Source organism: Corylus avellana, chromosome 6, assembly GCF_965113065.1.
Source record: "Corylus avellana chromosome 6, dhCorAvel1.hap1.2, whole genome shotgun sequence".
Taxonomy (NCBI): Eukaryota; Viridiplantae; Streptophyta; class Magnoliopsida; order Fagales; family Betulaceae; genus Corylus; species Corylus avellana.
In genome coordinates, this window is record NC_142495.1 from 27,967,962 (window position 1) to 27,987,123 (window position 19,162).

General features: G+C 38.1%; 2 protein-coding genes across 2 annotated transcripts; both read right to left on the reverse strand.

The window, feature by feature from the left end:
- Positions 1-3,787: 3,787 nt before the first annotated feature.
- Positions 3,788-12,162, reverse strand: LOC132186743 (DExH-box ATP-dependent RNA helicase DExH12-like). Its single transcript, XM_088517838.1, is given in 6 exon segments — positions 3,788-4,090; positions 4,093-7,257; positions 7,789-8,178; positions 8,589-11,203; positions 11,412-11,783; positions 11,934-12,162. Coding segments are annotated over 5 exon segments (6,525 nt in total). The 5' UTR covers positions 11,737-11,783; positions 11,934-12,162; the 3' UTR covers positions 3,788-4,060.
- A 1,355-nt stretch (positions 12,163-13,517) lies between these two features.
- LOC132187786 (glycerol-3-phosphate acyltransferase 5-like) lies at positions 13,518-15,240 on the reverse strand. The gene is made up of 2 exons (XM_059602220.2): positions 14,621-15,240; positions 13,518-14,446 (listed from the first exon to the last, which is right to left on the reverse strand). The coding sequence occupies exons 1-2, from the start codon at positions 15,176-15,178 to the stop codon at positions 13,532-13,534; spliced, it is 1,473 nt and encodes a 490-aa protein (XP_059458203.2). The 5' UTR covers positions 15,179-15,240; the 3' UTR covers positions 13,518-13,531.
- Positions 15,241-19,162: the final 3,922 nt, after the last annotated feature.

The following is a 19,162-nucleotide window of genomic DNA, read 5'->3' on the forward strand; positions in this document are numbered from 1 at the left end:
TTATAAGTTATAAGGGAAAGACAACAAAAACAGCCAAACCGCGTGGTCATTTGTTTTAGCGTGTTACCAACGCTTGATGAACTTCTTTCAACACGTGGTGGATATCCATTCGCCAGTGGCGTTTAGGATTAAAGCGAGATTTACAACGTAGCCGGTTGAGCCGATTAGAGCCGTTGGATTTTCAAAGATTCCGTGTGGTTTGGTCGGTTCTATCCTTCTGAACTTCCAAGCCGGCGCGAGAGTCAAACGTATGGTATACTTCAAACGGGAATGGTATCAACTTGATTTGCGAGTCATGGCTTCTGACAAAGCTAATTAAAAATATATATTATTTAATAAATCGATATATATTTTGACAAATTATTAGAAAAACATGTCATTAAAAATTATTATTATTTTTTTATTTTTACAAAGTTTTTTTACTTTCAATAATAATTTTTATTGTCACGTCATTTTAATTATATAACATATCATTACTTAAAATAATTTATAAATTTGTTATCATGATTCTTCAAATTTGACAAATCTAATTAAAATCTTTCTGTTGAAATTCTGTGCAGATTTTTACTCCAAAAATATATACCAAGAGATATAATCTATAATAAATGTCTTTTAAATGCGTTTTAATTTTTGAATTGATTACAAATTAGCAGCAACTATTATATATAGGTTTTAAAAGCAATTGAAATATATGGACCCACAAAGGATCCAAGTTGATAGAAGCTACTATTTTAGCGCATCATAGTAGTACCCCACCGGATTGCTGCTCCAGCGCCTTTGAAATTGACCAAAATGATTGGCTCAGAATGAAACGTGGCACACTCACCGAGGAGTCATGATTTGGTCGACGTGGATCGTGTTGATTACTGACACGTCTTCATTCACTCACGTCGCATGTATATCCACCCCCCTTAAATGTAACGATGCTTTTGGTTGTCTTTCAAATCTTAAAAATTCTATTTTTAAGGATGCAACTTCGGATAAAATTTTATTTTAATTTGGTTGGACAACATTTTTTTTTTTCTTTTAGAATAAATGTTAATTTATTACTAAACAAAAAAAAAAAGTCAATTTAATAAATTATATTAAAAAAATTAACTCCAATTTAATTTATAAGAAATTTATGTACATTTCATTATCAGTTACGTCTATTTAAGTGAGCATATCATTTTAAAACGTAAATTGAGATTAAATAAATTTGATACAATCTGATCGTTGAATAGAATAAATATTAAGAGGATTTATTTTATTATATAATGCAATTGCTTGCTGGCAAACCGAGAGAATCACACAAATCACTTGCCTACATGTAAAAATATTCACTCAATTCAGTCGGTTCCAACGTTGCATCTAAGCAATAATTTCAAATAATTAGTCTCTTTTTCAATTGAAATCCGAAGCTAATGGAATTTTCTCATGCTTCTCTACTGTCGGGAAGTGTAACCCACGCCATATTTGTAGGATAAATAGAGATATTATAGGTGGGGCTCCATGTGACCTCAATGTGGATAAGGGTAAGAGAGATTTGGATCCTATGCAATGGATAGTTTTATGTGAGAGTACACTCGTGCTATACGTGCTCCAATGGAAGCCCAACAGCTTTATAATTTATTGCACCAAATTTCTATTCGGGTCACAAAAAAAAAAAAAATGATTTCTTTGAAAATACTTTTCAATGTTTGGCTCATATGAAAAATGTGCGATAATGGAAAACGACTAGTAACCTCAGGTGAAGGTCTAATGAACTCCAACGACTTCTAGCAAAGACCTTTAACAACAGTCCGCCAAACTTTGGTAATTTGAGAATGAGAAGCTCAAACTCTAAAAAAAAATGGTTGACGGGTTTTAAAAAAAATGTAACTATTTTACATAATTTACAAAAGGTTTTCTTAGTCAACCTAAAATGTTTTCAGTTTGACCATGATTTTTGATCGTATCAAACACAAACACAAACACAAACAAAAAAAAAAAAACATTTTCCAAAAAAAAAAATTGATTTCGTAACAAACATAAAGAGTAACATAGAGTACTAATATCATGCAAGGAAAAGTTGTGAAGAGGCCTTTTATCACCTTTAACCGGTCTTATTCATTCTTTTAGCAATTGCTTCTGGCCTTTCTTTTGTAGGTTCCTCCCAACAACTTTATTGAGTCAAAAAGCTTTTCTCAAAATCTTCCACCATCAAAACTTTGTAGATTCTTGATTTCATTCTTGTGTGTAAAGAAGAGAAAAAAAATGCTTGTCTTTGTGGACTTGACCAGAATATTTGTATCCAATATTATTCATAAAGTTTGGCTTTTATTTATTTCTTTTATAAAAAAAAGCTATGTTTCGATATAAACTATTGGAGCTACATATATATAGTTTATGAAATGCATCATAATTTTTAAATTTTTAAATTTTGAGATATAAGAGATATGGATTTGATCCATTTACTTGGAATTCTTTTGTCTCAATCACCAAAGAACATATAAGAGAGAATTTTTGTTTTAGCTTGTACCTTAAGCCATGTTGGAGTAGGGTGAACCACCCAAGGAACATGGTGAACTTGTCAGAAGGGGGGAACTAATGAAAGTGTCAAAGCTACCTCACCAATGATGAATGAAGCCTGAAGGAACGATTAGATAGAAAGATAGCAGAAATTCATAAACACTTCAATATTAATCCAAATCTGCCTACCAATAAATCTTTGAAAAAGTCAAAGTATATATATGAGTGGCCTAATCTTTCGTCATAGACAACTAACTATGGAGGTTTAATTGGCAACAATAATACACTCAATATAAGAGAATGAATTGAGAACTGCAAATCTTTGTACACTACAAACCATGATATTTATATATTTTGAAAACTTCATTGTTTTATTTATTGCACTAGATTTTATCTATCAATTTTTTTCCTCTATAAAAATATGAACATATCATCATTCACAAAGAATACCCAACTACTCATTATATACTCTACAGGATACAAAGAAAAAATTGTTTTTAATAAATATTCTGATTTCATGCCAACATGTTATGATGTTATTATACGAGTAATGTTACATATTACACCACATCACACTCTTATCTCATTGGGTTGATGTAGTTGTGCCTATTAGTCCTTAGATTTTTTTTTTTTTAACAAGGATAACATCAGTTGATGAAATGAATCCCAAAAGAAAAGAACGAACAATAACATGTGTTGGTGTCAAGGACCACAGTAGCTCCACACCCGCTAGCCTACAGGTTATGACCTGCAAAGAGAGAGAACAATTAGAGTGGTTCACTTGCGCTTGCCAGTGAAACCCCTCTGACACTCAAGTTAGCAAAGGAAAGGTAGGGTGCGTAAGCCCCGGTGAGGACAAAATGATGGTAGATGGAGAGAGATGTCGTACCTTGGGTTCCCCTTCCTATTTATGTACATATCTGGACCTTCGAGTGTTTCCCTGGAGAGGTCATGGCTCAGCTGCCTCTAATGGTCGATCTCAAGTCTGATGATCCTGGGCCGCTCTGGTGGTCCTAAGCCTGCTAGGTTTGGGCTGCTCTGTCTGGACCCAACAGAAGTCTCTCAATTCCCTTGGATGATTAATAAATCTATCCATGAAAGTTTTTTAAATGTGTCCCTTGGCCCCACAAATGATGAGCCTTGCTTGGATTTTCTAGTGGTAAAGTATCCAAGTCCTACAACAGGTAATCGGGCTTACGGTTATAATGACATCAACACAAGCTCATCAGCCAAAACAAGATCACAAGAGCAGCAATTCAAGTATCAAATGTAATACAAAAGATGAGAAGCTTAAGGATAAGGATAACGTGTTGCTTACATAACTCTATCATTGTAATTCAAACTTTCAAATGCATTGTAATCTGTGTAGCCTATGTTTATAAATAGTTAAATACAGAACACACCTCTCTTACCATTATTAAAGTGGGTTTAAGAGCTATAATTTTCATAACAGATTCTAGTCTCTCAAGGTTTGCCCTCAAGATGAATGAATGAATCTTAGTACCTCTCTATAATTTTTCATAACAGATAAGAATATTCCCACTTTCATGTAAAATAATTTATTTGTTACTTACTCTTCCCCACTATCTTCATCTGGGCCTAGCCTGCTGCTTCTTTGACATCGACAGTGATGGTATACTCCTGGTCGCAACCCAGATATGAATCGCACATGAAATAGAGTGTGTACGTCTTCTTTCCAGCTTCTGCAGGGGCAAAATCAAGCTTAACCTTTGATTTCGTTTGCAGGGAAACCCTCTTGATGGCAAGCAACTGGTTAGTTTTGGTATCACCAACAACAAGCCACCACCCTTCTTCTTTGGCCTTGGGGTACCTGGGAGCATCAACAGGTCCCACCTCTGTCCTTCCCTCAAGATCCCGCTCAAGAGCGACTTGCAGCACCATATTCCTGCCAGCCCTCACCTTGTCATTATCCAGCACTTCAAAAGTCATATCGATGTTAGGAAAACGGTTGCAAAACCTCGCAATATCTAGCAACTGTTCATCCGACATCTGCAGTAGCTCGCGCCTCTCATCATCTTGCATCTCTACCAAATCAAATACGGTCTCTATATTCTTGCCAGGGTTTTCTTGGCATCTCTTGGCCAACTCCTTTGTGAAGTGTGGAAGCTGTAGAAGCATAGAATCACGCTCCCACATGCCCTGTATCACCATTTGGCAGACTTCCATGGCAAGAAGAGCAAGGCTCAGCCAACCATTGCTCGAAATAACATCAACCATTGCCTGAAGCAATCTAGTTGCAGAAAGAAGCACCTCTCGCTGGTCTGATGATAGGTTCCCACCCACACATTGCCTCGCAAAGTGGGGCTGAAGAAGTGCATTTGCTTTCACATGCGGGTCCGTGCATTTGGGATTCTCAAATGAAAATCTCTGGTGATTAATCAACCTCTGAACCACCTCTTCCTCCCCAGGTCGTATTGGAAGTTGTGCATATTCTGAAGCTGAAGCCAGGATCTCCAGAAGACCCTTCATCTTCGTTTTGGAAGTCAAAGAAGAACTGAAACGCTCTGTAGTAGTGTAACTGATGTAATAATACGATGCTATCAAGCCAAGATTCGAAGAAGAAAGGTCCGTATCATACTTGATAACAACACACCTACTTGCTTCCAAATCGCTCAATGTGCTCTCTACAAGCTCTGACAAGTGATCAGAAAGGTGTCTGTGACTAACTCCCTGAAGATTGTAATAGTTGGGATTTTGTGTGAGCCTCCTGTACATAAATGTCCATGTAAGATAATCCACAGCATTTTGCTTGTTCTCAATAATTCCAGCAACAACTTCTGCATTCAAATTATCGTGTAGAAAGTGGTGCAAATGGCTTTCAACTGGGAATGTTTCATATAAGAACTTCTTGTAGTATTCTTTACGAGGAGCATGGCAAAGAATGACACATTTCCCAGAATTATCTAGTAAAGGTCGACTTGCATGACCCATCATTTGCAACAGATCAGTAACAGGGTAATCAGTGTGAGAATTTTCCCGACCATCATAATATTGTGTTCCCATCACAACCACCAAGTGGGCTGATAATGACGAACCCCAACACATAGAACTGCTCATGACACAAACCTGAAGCCACCCAGCCACAATCAGCTGTGACACAACTTCTTGATCCAAATTAGTTAAGCCCTCATGCAAAAAGCCCACTCCATGACGTAAAGTGGCTTTCAACATTTCATCATTAATTTTGTCAACGAACGGCTCAATTTCTTCAGGGGTCTGCAATAAAAATGGCTTCTTTCCTCCTCCGTCCGCAACAGAGTAAGTCATCAGGTCCACAGCAGTGAGTCGGACATGCTTCCTTGTCGGAACAAAAACAAGAGCAGGCTTCTCATTCTTGGTATGTTGAACAATTGCGGTGTATGTTGGTTTTGTCATTGCTTGCATCCTCGCTTCAAAATTAGCTATATCCACTCCCTGAATGTGTATTTCCAATGGCACAGGACGTACGCCAGGAGGAAAATTGAAAAGGCCATGGGAGGTAGCACCAATCCATTCCCCAAGATCCTTTGCATTTGCAAGTGAAGTTGACAGAGCCACAATACGAATCTTGCCCTCAACTTGACTCGCAATGTATCTCATCCTGGAAACAATCACTTCCAAGATGGGACCATCTCGACCCCCTATCAAATGGAGTTCATCAATGATGAAGAGGCTAACCTGTTGAACATGTTTCCTTTGTTTCCAACGGCGGGACAAAGCATCCCATTTCTCTGGGGTACTGATTATTATCTGACCTTTCTCAAGGAGTTTCAAATCGGTAGCTGTTTCCCCAGTTAATTCAACCACCCGCATTTTAAGACCACCCTTTCCAAACTTCCACTCCCAATCACGATACCGTTCCTTGGCCAGAGCTTCAAGGGGTGCAATATAGACAACACGCATGACACTCTCAGGCCCTTTTTGATGATTCCTTAAGATAGCAAACTCTGTACATATGGTCTTCCCATTCCCTGTCGGTGCAGCAACTAAAACATTGTCATCTGTGTTATACAAAACAGTAAATACCTGCGTCTGAACAGGATTAAAATGGTTAAAATCCTTATATAGAGCTTCGTATGATGGATTCCTTAAGGCAGTCACAGGCAGTGGTTGCAAGTCCAATAGCTCTGTCGGTGGAGGATATTTTTCTGGCAAGATGAGATGCCTGAAAGAAACAGGTAAAACAGTTTGTGACCCAAGCCATCTAACTGACACAACACGGATGAAGTATTGTGGTGGCAATGGTTCATAAATTGGCACTGTGAAATTCAAAATGTGATCCTCATCAATATACTGCTTCTTCAGCATGAAATATTCACGATGAAGAATATATTCACCATCATTATCCTCCACAATCACCCAAAATGGTTCCACATATCCATGAACTATGTGCTCCCACTGAAAGTCTGGCGTTATTGTCAGCTCAACCCTTAAAACAGTGTGAGTAATTGGCTGAACATGTGCTGCAAGGTTAAGTTTAGGGAATTGGTGAATGAATTTATGAAGCGTCCTTCCCATGTTTGGGATGTGAATAAGCTCCCCTATTTCCTGAGATGAAAGGTCATAATACCTTTCCCAGGCCAAATCCTTCTTCTCTAACTTCATCAAAATATCATTTTGGATACCATTGAATTGGCGAAGGGGTGTTTGGACACTCCACATCCTCCTATTAACCATTTTCAGTAAGTTCAAAGCCTTCACAGCCAATTGTGCCCATCCACGTTTCAAAACTATCTCAAAAAGAGCTCGCAGAAGACGTCCCGCACTCTGAACACAAAGATAGAAACAAGTGAGCGAACACAGACAAAGAACTTGACCAAAGAACAAACAAAAGCAGACAATAAAATGAAATCAAAAGTAACAAAGGAAAGTAACTACTAGAGTGAGCTGAAACGTTCTGATGTGGGACAACAAGAAGTTGAGAAGAAAAGTTGGAGGGAGAAGAAGGGAAACAGTTTTTTTTAAAAAAATTCATCAAAAGCTAATTACCACAATACGAAATTATGCTTACATAGCCAAGGGATTAAACCCTAACCCTAGCCCTACTGACACTTAGGCTGACAGCCCACTAAAATAACATAACAACAACTTAAATTAACATAACACAAAGTCTGAAAAATAAAATAACATAACAATAAAATGTAACATAATCAAAAATGCCAAAAGTAAAATCTCCAGCTCTCAAGGCTGGTCATCCTCCGATATTAGAGTCCAAACACAAGTGTAATAACTTGCATATATTTGGTGTCCGCATCGCATGAAAAAAAGAGAAAACAAGTAAACAAGATATAAACAAACCTGAGTTATGAACACCATGTCAGATGTTAATGAAAGGCCTTCAAGCTTCAACTGTGAAATATATGCCTGCAGCAAAACATTAATCTTGGCACTAGGCTCTTCCAAGCTTTCCTTGATGGGAATAGGAACACGATCCAAAAGCTTTGCTAGCTCCATCTTCTCATCCTGTCGCACTGTAACATATTTGAATTCTTCACTGAGTGAAAACAACCGACAAAGCTCAATATCTCCCATAGTGGGCTTCAAATGCTCATTATACGTCAATATTGTCCCATGAGTTATATAATAGTAACTAGCAATGCGACCCAAGTCCGTGACCTGGAAATATCCACTTTTTCTATCGTACTTAACCAAATTATTTTTGTCCAATATGGTTGCAGCAGAATGTATCTGTACACAAAAAAAAAAAAAAAAAACCATGAGACAACAAACCACAGATACGAACGACAAACAATAATTTCCATAAGGGCTAAAAAAGAGACAGGAACGCCATCATAACAAAACAGTCGGATCTAAAACATATCTGGACATATAAGGATGCCTCACATACCCACATGCCACTGGTAAGATGTAGAATAGAACAAATCAACTTAGAGAACATATACTTGACCTTTCCCTAGTATAAGCATTAAAGATGTATATTTGTATGGAGTAATTTAGTCACACTTGTTATACTAAGCATAAAAGAAATAAGAGCATCAGGGGATAACAGCAGAGACTAGAAAAAATGAGAATGACAAAAAAAGATGCAATGTACAAAACAGCAATGAAACATAAAAACAAGACAATTTGATTCTTACCAAATCAGCCCTCCTATCCTCCAATGTTATATCTGTCGTGAGAACATCAGGTGCTAAACCATAAAGTGTAGGATTACGGAACATGCAGACATACAAGTAAGTGTACCCAATCCAATTGGAGGCTTCTCTAGCATTCTGAACAGTTCCAAGAACAATTTCTGCATTCAATTGGTCAGCCAATTTGGACACAAACTGACTTTCAATAGGAAGCTGCTGATTCATTAGAGAGAGATAATATTGTAGTTCACTATGACCAGTAATGATTATGCCCTCCCCATATGAATCATACTGAGGCCTCCCTGCACGACCCAGCATCTGCATAACATCCAGAGGACTTAGTTCGGTCCATGCACCCTTTTCTGGATTATAAATTTGGGTCCCTTTGATGATAACGGTGTGAGCAGGCAAATTGACACCCCAAGCAAGAGTTGCAGTAGAAACCAAAACTTGCACATGCCCATATTTAAATAGCTTCTCAACAAGCTGACGATCAGACCTTGCCAACCCAGCATGATGAATAGCGAAACCATATGGCAGAAGGTCTTGAAGTTCATTGCTCTTGACCAGATCTATATGAGTATGGAGAATCTCACGGCTTGCACTGTCCTCTTTCAAAAATCTACCAAGAGTATTGTTAGCAAGAGCAGTATCTCGTATGGCACGAGCTGTTTTGGCTGTTTCTTTCCTCGAGTGGACAAAAATAAGGACTTGATGCTTTCCTGCTAAAGCCATTACCTTTTCGTAACAGACATCATTCATCAACTGGAACCTCTGCAGTGGCTTCTTTACTGTGATTCCAATATACTGTTGGGAAAGAGGTACAGGTCTGTAACTATTGTCAAAGTAGAATAATCCTTTTTCCAGATCAACCCGTAAGAACAAAGCCACATCTTCATAGTTAGGGAGTGTAGCAGACAACCCAACCAACCGAATATGCTCTTTTGTAATTTCAATCTGCCTAACAGTTCTAGCGACAATACTTTCAAGCACAGGACCTCTGTTATCATGAAGAAGATGAATCTCATCAATGATAAGAAGCTTCACAAGCTGTGTATAAGTACGATCACCTGACTTCCTGGTAATGATATCCCACTTCTCAGGAGTTGTGACAATGATTTGAGTTTCTTCAATTTGTTGCCGAGTAAGTGACTGGTCTCCACTAAGCTCCCTGACCTTGACATCATAATACTGCAATCGATCGGACAAATTGCCGACCACTTCAGCGACAAGAGCTTTCATAGGTGCAACATATACGATCTTATAATTACTGTGATTGAATGAACCATCCGAATTCATGTTCAATGCTATTTGCTGAAGTATGGTGAGCACTGCAACATTAGTTTTCCCTGCACCAGTGGGAGCACATAAGAGGATGTTGTCAGCTTTATAAAGGGCAGTCTCATAGACTCTACTCTGTACCCTGTTCAACTCCTTCATTCCTTTGAAAGCTGGTTGTGCCCATTCTGGCATGTCATATATTTTTATAAGTTTATCATTTGGATCAAGTGGTTTTGGCTTCAATGCGGGCACGTGAATTTCTTCGTATCCCTTGCTAGAATGCCTGTAAGACCCATCAGGAAGCTCAATCTTTTTTGCCGCCACCAAAGGACCACCTTGTTCAAAAGCAATACTGTCAAGATCAAGCAACTGGCGCTGGCCCCAACCACTCTCTGCATCCCTATCAACAAGCCCTCTACTACCTCCGTCCCCGTCTCCACTGCTCTCATCCTTCAATCGGCAAGCCTCTTCTCGAATACTCTTCTCCAAGTTCTTTTGCCTTTCTTTTGCACTAGCCCTTGTGGCATGCAACTGATCAACAATTGCCACCAATTCCGGACCCAAACCCAGCATCTCCTCCTCGATATTCTTCTTCTGTTCATCGTCTCCAGCCCTTGACAACTGGGTACACCACACAATCTTCAGTCGATTCTTCAATAGAAACTTAATAAGATTAAACTTATCAAATTGGAGAAGCACCAATAGCTTCGACTCCACTTCCCTGCCATTACCTTCAGCAAGTATCTTAAGGACCTCTTCTGCAAGATTCTGGCACTGTTGCGGATCAATCTGCCTTTCAAATGCTTCAGAGATCTTCCTCTGAAGCCAATAAGCACCAATGCTCAGAGCATTAAGGCATGAACTCTCATTTTCTTCGCGCATATCATCGTCATCATCAATCCCAACCCCCATTTGCATAGCCCCAGCACCATTGGCTTCCACCACATCATCGTCCTCCTCTTCATCCTCCTGGACCATATCAAGATCACTCTCCTCATTCTCCTCAAAATCGACTGACACGCCCACATCGTCCTCAAGAGCATCATCACCATTGGCAGCAGCAGGTCCAGCTGCATCACCTCCATCTTGATAGTCCGTGATAAGCCTCCCAATCGAAACCAACTGATCAAAAAAAGGGTTGGGAATCGGATTCAGTAACTTCTCAATCTCTTTCTTCTTGTCGGAATTCTTAATTGTCTCATTCTTAAGGACGGCAAGGATCTCATCAGCGGCACCACTGACAATATTGAGAGGCTGGCCACCCAACTGTTGTTGAATGACACTCAGCATAGCCTCATACGCAGCCCTCGACTCGTTTGTCTTCGGCTGGTATACACCTTCTTCGGAAGAAGTCAAGACGCTCTCTTCTTGAAGGCGGCGCCGATTGCTCTGGCGGCCAGGTTGTCTCATTCTTAAGGACGGCAAGGATCTCATCAGCGGCACCACTGACAATATTGAGAGGCTGGCCACCCAACTGTTGTTGAATGACACTCAGCATAGCCTCATACGCAGCCCTCGACTCGTTTGTCTTCGGCTGGTATACACCTTCTTCGGAAGAAGTCAAGACGCTCTCTTCTTGAAGGCGGCGCCGATTGCTCTGGCGGCCAGGTTGGGGTTCGGCAAGCGGGTCGCGTTCCTTCTTCCTCTTGGCTTTCTGAAGCTTCTCGTCCAGTTCAGGGGGTTTCCCACGGTAGGCCCTATTGCCGAAGCTCTTGGTGTCGATCTTGCCCCAAAGGGACTCGGGCTCGCCAGTTGGCTCGTGGGTGTCCCGTGGGCGAGAGTCGGTGGTCAGGACCAGACTGGAGTTGGCTCGATACTCGTACTGCTTGTGTCTGGCATGCGCTTCCGCACCACCGCCCAGATGCGCCATTTCGATTAAGATCACTCGCCCTCTCAATTCCAAATCTCAGAAAACCCCTGCTTCAAATTTAAATTCAAATTCAGAACAACTCAAGTGTCTCAGCCTCTAAATGGTCAATAAACCCTAGATTCTTGAAGAACAATAACTTGATACATAAACCCTAAACGCATGTAATCAGCTGATAAAAGGAGAGGAAACACTTTAACCTTACTACTATTGTTGGGGTTATCCGCGAGAGGCCTTCTTCCTTTTCGGCCATCATATATTTGGGAAACAGTGATGCCCAAGCTATTGACGCGACTGAAATTACAATTTTCAACTTCAGACTGCGCCATGAACAGTGAAGGTGAAGTAAACTAAAGACAGCTACAACTGGACCCTTCCCTCAGTTCCCTGCCGACTCTGGTCTATCGCTTGCCATAGCCATGGACTTAGCTTATACTATTATCAACGGTCTAGCTTACAACCTGTAGAAAAAAGAACCGCGCATCTCCTCTGACAAAATCAACGGTCTAGTTATACTATTATGTTTAAGCAAAACGCTGTCGTGGAGGGCGTGAGGCAAACGTTGGATCATCAGGTTTATCAAATATTTATGAATGTTTTTGTGATATGTACCATTACTCGTTGAGCTAATTAACACCTAAATATTCTAATTAATTCATGATACACCATATATTATCATGTTCATAAATCATAAAGATTAACAAATAATTAATGTTACTCTTCACACATGCTAATATATGTGACGTATTTTAAATGGTTTTTCTTTTGTTTTTAAGTAATTAACATGATAAGTCTCTTAAATGAGTATGAATAGTAGTATTACTCAAATATTAGAAGCATTCCCAACCATTCCTTAATTGTTTATATATAGTTCGACAAAGTTTTTTTATTTAAATTGGGTGAGAAAAATTCTACTAAACTTGCATATATTTGTCGTGAGAGCACATGATTCTTATATGTATTTTTAAGATGATTAAAAAAGCATGTAAAACTTGTTATTAGTTAAAATGCATGTGAGAGTCAAGTGCTCTAAAGACGTATATTAATTTAATAATTAAACTAGATTATAAAAATTTTTTCTAACCCAATTTAAAAGAAAACTACTCTGCCATATACGTACACTATACTAACACTCTATATACACATTATAAATAGGTTTTATCACATACAATATGTACTGAGTTACTACAATATATGATGTAGACTTATTACTTATTAGGCATTATAAGATATATATTAAGGGCACGTTTGAAATTGTGTTGGAGAGGTTTAAAAGTATTTTAATTAACACTTAAAAGTCCGTTTAAAAAGAAAAGTATTCATTTGGTAAAAAAATTAAAAGCGCTTTTAAGGGTCCAAAAAGTCTAAAAATGACAAAAACGTACTTTTGACAAAAACTTAAAAAATGAAGTTTTTGCCCAAAAGTTATTTTTGACTTAAAAGATCTATTTTTCAAATGCAATCTCAAACAGGCTCTAAGAGTAGTGTAGGCCTCTAAGTTGAGCAATTAGTCTCTTGTGTTTTTCTCAAGGTTAGTTGCTTCCACTATTTTACCTATTTTATTTTACCGTTTATATATATATATATATAATACAAACCCCAACCAGGACCAGACATTAACGGTTGCAACGTGACCATGCAAACATTAATTAGTCGACCTCGTACACTATTTAAACAATTACAGAAACAATAATCCACCCCCCATCCATTTACAAAATCAACGCAAATACAAAAAGGAAAAAAAAAAAAAAAAAAAAGCAAATGGAGAAATCAATCTCATATATATCCTGATATTGTCTTAGTGAATAAATGGCTTGAAATTTGTCACCAGCTTCTTAATTTGATCAAGAAAGGAAGTATAAGATACAATCCCATCATTTCCAGCCAGCACCCTGTACTTGTCCTTCCTTGTAAAGTTCGTGCACTCGAACCCTAGCGTAGCAGCCAAGATTCTTTGCACGTAATTTGCAACATCATGCGGACTTTTCCCAGACGAACACGTGGCTTCTGCCGGTAACTGGTTCAAGAAAGTTACCTCGTACACTGGCCTCGGGTTCATGAAGAAGAAAATGGGGTCCAGCCCTTTCCAGCCCCTAGCCGTCGTTGCATGGAAGAACCCAACACGGTAATTCATGGCCACCGGAACAATCCGATCCGTTAGCTCAGCAAACAGCCCGCTGAACCTCAAAAGGAAGGGTTCCCGGCATGTTGTTCCTTCCGGGCAAACCGCCAGGTCTCCGATGGATAATTCTCGCTTGATTTTTTCCGCGTCGACTTCACGGATTCTGGTTAGCCTAACGGTAGGAATTGGCGATAAGATCTCTGAGAATCGAGAGATGGAGTACGTCACGGCTGGGATTTTTCGTCCGAGTACGGTGGAGAGGACGACGGGGTCCATTAGGGTCCGGTGAGTGCACACAAATAGTACTCCCGTGTTGGCACCGGATGCCGGCGAGGGTGGTTTGCCTTTGACGATAACCTTGCTGCCGAACAGTCGTGACATGTAGGGAATAGCACTAATTGGTAGCACCATGCCCATAACAATGCGGATTATTGCAAGTAAGATGCCTAAGGGCATCCATAGGAGGATTAAGAGGGCGGTGGATGGTGTTGGGCGCTTCACTAGGCGGCCATCGTGGAAGATCACCGGGAGCGGGCGGAGGACTTGGTGGTTATACTTTTGGTCGGCCATGAATGGTGGCTGCATTTGTTCCTGCATGTATACAAATTAATTAACCACCGTCACATATATAATTGTTTTATTAATTAAGGTGATAATTTCTAAAAATCTCTCTTATGTTATTTTTATGTCCCTCTAAAAATAAAATTGTTCATTGCATAATATATATATATATATATATATATATATATATATATATATACTTACCTTGCATAGCGATAAGAATGAAGAACCAGGCCTTGCTAAGCCTAAACGTGGTGGTTCATCTACAAACAACTTTGCCACCCGATCGGATAAAGGACGAATATCATCGTTGACGAACCCCGTTGCGTACCCAAAACGGTTCACAACAAGTTCGCTTCCGACAACCTCGTCAGCTCGCAAATGATACTTCACAAACCTCTCAACCATAATCCTCGGCGTCTTAGTCACCACAACTCTTTTGTCATAGAAGCTAAACACCTTCCATGCCTCCATATCAATATCATCCATGTAAAACTTTGGCAAAACAGCCCTCGCCACCGATCTGATCTCGGATTCACGAACGCCTGCGACAGCAACAAAGATCATGAGCTTCAGCCCGGCGTCTCCCATCCCCATCATTTCCAGCAAGCGAATCACCGGCCATAACATCAGCAACACTGCAAACCTAAACAAACCCGAGGCCTCGAATGCCACCAACAAGAAGTAGGAGTAAGCGTCGGTGTCCTTCAGAAGCGATCCTTCGAGCTCGGCAACAACCGACTCCACTGGGCTTTTTGTCATTTCCCCTTCTGGGTTTCCTAGTATTGTCCGTTTCAAGGTTCTTGGATGAGGGTGACAATGGTTTTTATGCTTATAAGAAGTGGGAATTGGGCAGTTTATCAGTTTACAACTACTTCTTTATATACTTTTTTTAGAATTTATTCTCTCTCTTTCTCTGTGGGTGGATATATGGGTAAAGACCAAAGGATTATACGCCACGTTTTTTATACACAGAGATCGATTACTTAACTCCAACAACTTTGTATCAAGGCCTACGTGTACAACTAAACCTAAAATAGCGTCTGAGTTGGGCCAGCCGTAGGTGAAGTTAGTCAACTGCATGTACATATATACCCACGTTGTTGCATATGGGAAGCTATCAGAAATTTCTGGGTGATTAATTCTGTGTCTCGTTCTCTGATTTACTCTCTACAAGTTAAGAGTAATGCTACTTTTTTAAAGTATTTATCACATTTATTTTATACCAATTTATGTAACATGTGACAATTCAAATGCTCGAGTTTACTCGTGCCATAATGCAATGTATAATCCTATGAGTGGGCTAGCTAGCTAAGTGTATGAATTTTCTCTTCGTTATTCAAAGAATAAAAGAAAAAGGAAACAACAAAAACCTCAACGTTATGCTTTGGTTGTTTTGTTGGTTCTAGACTTGCTATGTTCCCTAGTTTGATCCAATAGAATCTCTTGCTTTTTTCAGTTTTTTTTTTTTTTTTAATAAAAAAATGAGATAGTCCCCTCTATAATATCTTGGGATATATGGATTAATTGAGATGATAGTGTATGAATATGTATGTAATCTCATATTGTTTTGTGTATTGATGCAATTTTTTTTTTTTAAAATACCTAATTCATGTAACTCATTCTAAGTTATGTTAGTTAGACATTAATATGTACACCAATTTGCATAAATTGATATATTGATTTGAAAATCCATGATGAACCTATACTTAATTAGGATTTAAGTTTGTATCAAATTGATATCGATCTATGGTACGAAAGTTGCCCTAAAGCTCCTTATGGTACGAAATCTACCAAATTGATTATTCTGTGTACTCTTTTATTTGGATCCAAAGTGAAAAAGACCACTCTTTGTAACCCCTTTGACCCTTTCCTTATTTGAAAAAAAAAAAAAAAAAAAAAAAAAAAAAAAAAATTCAGCCTCTATGAGGGGAGACTAGGTCGGCTGCCCACCAAATGAAGGATGGTTGGCATTTCGATGGTTAGCCCTCCTTAATTTCTCAAACATGAATCAAATGAAATTTTAAATTATTAAACAATCAAATGCAACCAAATCTATCTCATCGATCCAACCCAATTTAATTGAACAAACTCAATTAGTCTTAGCTACCCAATTCAAATTGCCTTGTATCTTTAATTTGCTGACATTTCCAGAAGTCACCAGCAAGAAAGTTTTCATTTAGTCATGCCTACTTGATCAATTAATCCAACTAGCTTAAGGCCAAAATTAAAATGAAGAAAGATTCAAATTGCCATGGTTGAGTCTAATCGTGATCAATCTAAACCAACATATATATATAATTTTCTGTCACATTATTTCAAAGTAGGTTGGAATATTGATCATTTTGGTACATATATAAAATCGATTTGGCAATATATAGTATATATGAAGCTCCAAGATGGGTGTCATGCATGGGAAGCTTGCAAGTGGGAGCATGAAAGTAGGTTAGAAACTTATTTGCTTCCCCCGGCCGGTCGGTTGACCAACCTCTCTGTAAAAACACTTGTTTTCTTCAACTCTATTAATATGCTGCGCATGCCTTGCTTTGTCAGCCAAACACACCATTTTTTTTTCTCCCTAGGTTAGGTAAGGTTGGTTTGAATATTAAAACGTTTTTAATGCGCTGTGTTCACACTTCTTGGCAATCAACTTCGGCTGGAAGTGATGTATATTTCTTAGGCCTACTCTAATAAGTGTCAAGACAATCTAACATGTTTGGGTTTCTCAAAAATCAATGTTTGTGTTTCTAGGTTAGTAGAACGATAATAAATGACTGTTAAGAGTATTAAATAAATAGCAAAGTTTTCATCCAAATTGGGTTAGAAGAACTTCTTTTAACCACGTCTATAAAAATGACATATGTTAGTTTTTTTGAAGGGATAAATGCAAAAGTGGTCCATATGGTTTGCTTAAATTATAAATCACTCCATGTGGTATAAAAAATAATTTATATGTCCTTATAGTTGGCCTAAATTACAAATCACTCATTGTGGTATAAAAAATAATTTATAGGTCCTTATGGTAGGCCAAAATAACAGTTTATTTTCTGAAATCAATTTTCGTTAAGTAATTTAACAAAATCCATTACTTCGTCACGTAATACCTAATAAAAACGCGACACATGTTATTATTAATTTTTTACTTTAAAAAATGACAAAAATGATTTTTCACATCATTTTAGGACATCAGCAAAGATTACACATTAGCTCCCACTCCAAGTCATACTACTTCAATAAATTAACATAATCTCTTCTATCCCCAAAATTATACTATGTACGTAACCCTTTCTCATTTTCACATTCCTCGCCACAATTTAGGAGTATTTCGCGAGAATTTGACTGTCACATCTTCTAACCATTGAAAAATAAATAAAAACAACATTCAAGTTAATAAATTGTGACAAAGTTTTCCTTTAAATTAAGTCGGAGAAAATTGGGTTACTCTTTTTATTAAACTGCATTTGTCTTTAGAGCATGAAAATTGATTTCAGGGAATAAACTGTTATTTTGGCCTACCATGAGGGCCTATAAATTATTTTTTATACTACTTGGAATTTTAAGCCAACTATAAAGACCTATAAATTATTTTTTACACCACATTGAGTAATTTGTAATTTAGGCCAACCATAGGAACCAATTTTACATTTATCCATTTTTTTAATAACATGTGAGATGCAAACGAGTTTTTAGTAAAATTTATTCTAACTTTATTCATGCTATTAAAAAACATGTGGATCTCATATGTTCAAAAGACACATATCATGTTTATAGATTGAGTTTGAAGAAATTTCTCTAACCCAGTTTGAATAAAAACTTGAAAAGATTTTTTTTCAAACTGGTTTGGAAAAAATTTCCGTTCAATATATATAAATGAAGCTCGATCTTGGAAAGGCCGTCTTTGCTATACCACCCTGTTTCTAAGCCCATTCTCTAACATGCATTGAAACTGGGTCAACCCAAGACGGAAAGAAAATTGAAAAGCAAACCCAACTGATGCCAGCCGCTGCAACTCTTTAATTATATAGCCCAATACTTCTTCCTGTAAGATATGACAAAATATATATACTTACTGGGCTTGATTTACTATACCATTTTCCTTCTGTTTTTTCTTTTGGAAACAAAATCATTAAAAAAATAATTTAAAACATAAAACAATCAAAATTATTTTTATATTGATCATATCACATCAAAATATTTTGTTCAAAAAAAAAAAAAAAAAAAAAAAAAACATCATTCAAAACACGGGGAGCCAATGAGGTTGCCCCGGCCCATAAAAAGTTGAATCTTGAACCGATGACCTTCGGATCTGAGAAGAAGAGGATATATATAGGAAGAACAAAATAATGTGAGATTGGACGGTATGGGACACCGTTCAAAAGCTCGTGTATATCGTTTAGTCAACGCATGAAACTTGTCCTCCGCTCAATTGGATAGAGGGCGATGAGTGGGAGAGAAACCCCGAAGGCGAAGGGTTAAAAAAGTTTGTGGTATATATATATATATATATAGTCAAACACTCAAATCATTTTATTTTACGATTGAGATGCATGCACCCTGACTGGACACAAATCTAAGATGCTAATGCAAGTGGAAAACACGGGGAGATGCTTCGATTTTTGGCTTTCAATGTGATGCTGTCCCATTACAAAAGATGCATTGCCCAATGCCCCATCTCTTCCAATAACCCTTCACTACATGCATAATCATTCACTTCAGTGGTTGAATTTTTCCATTGGGAAAATGGGG

Bases quoted from the DNA above. Each gene is read 5' to 3' on its own strand.
- LOC132187786 (XM_059602220.2), bottom strand. From the start codon at position 15,178: ATGACAAAAAGCCCAGTGGAGTCGGTTGTTGCCGAGCTCGAAGGATCG. The intron at 14,447-14,620 runs GTAAGTATATAT...GTATACATGCAG, and splicing joins CATTCTTATCGCTATGCAAG to GAACAAATGCAGCCACCATT.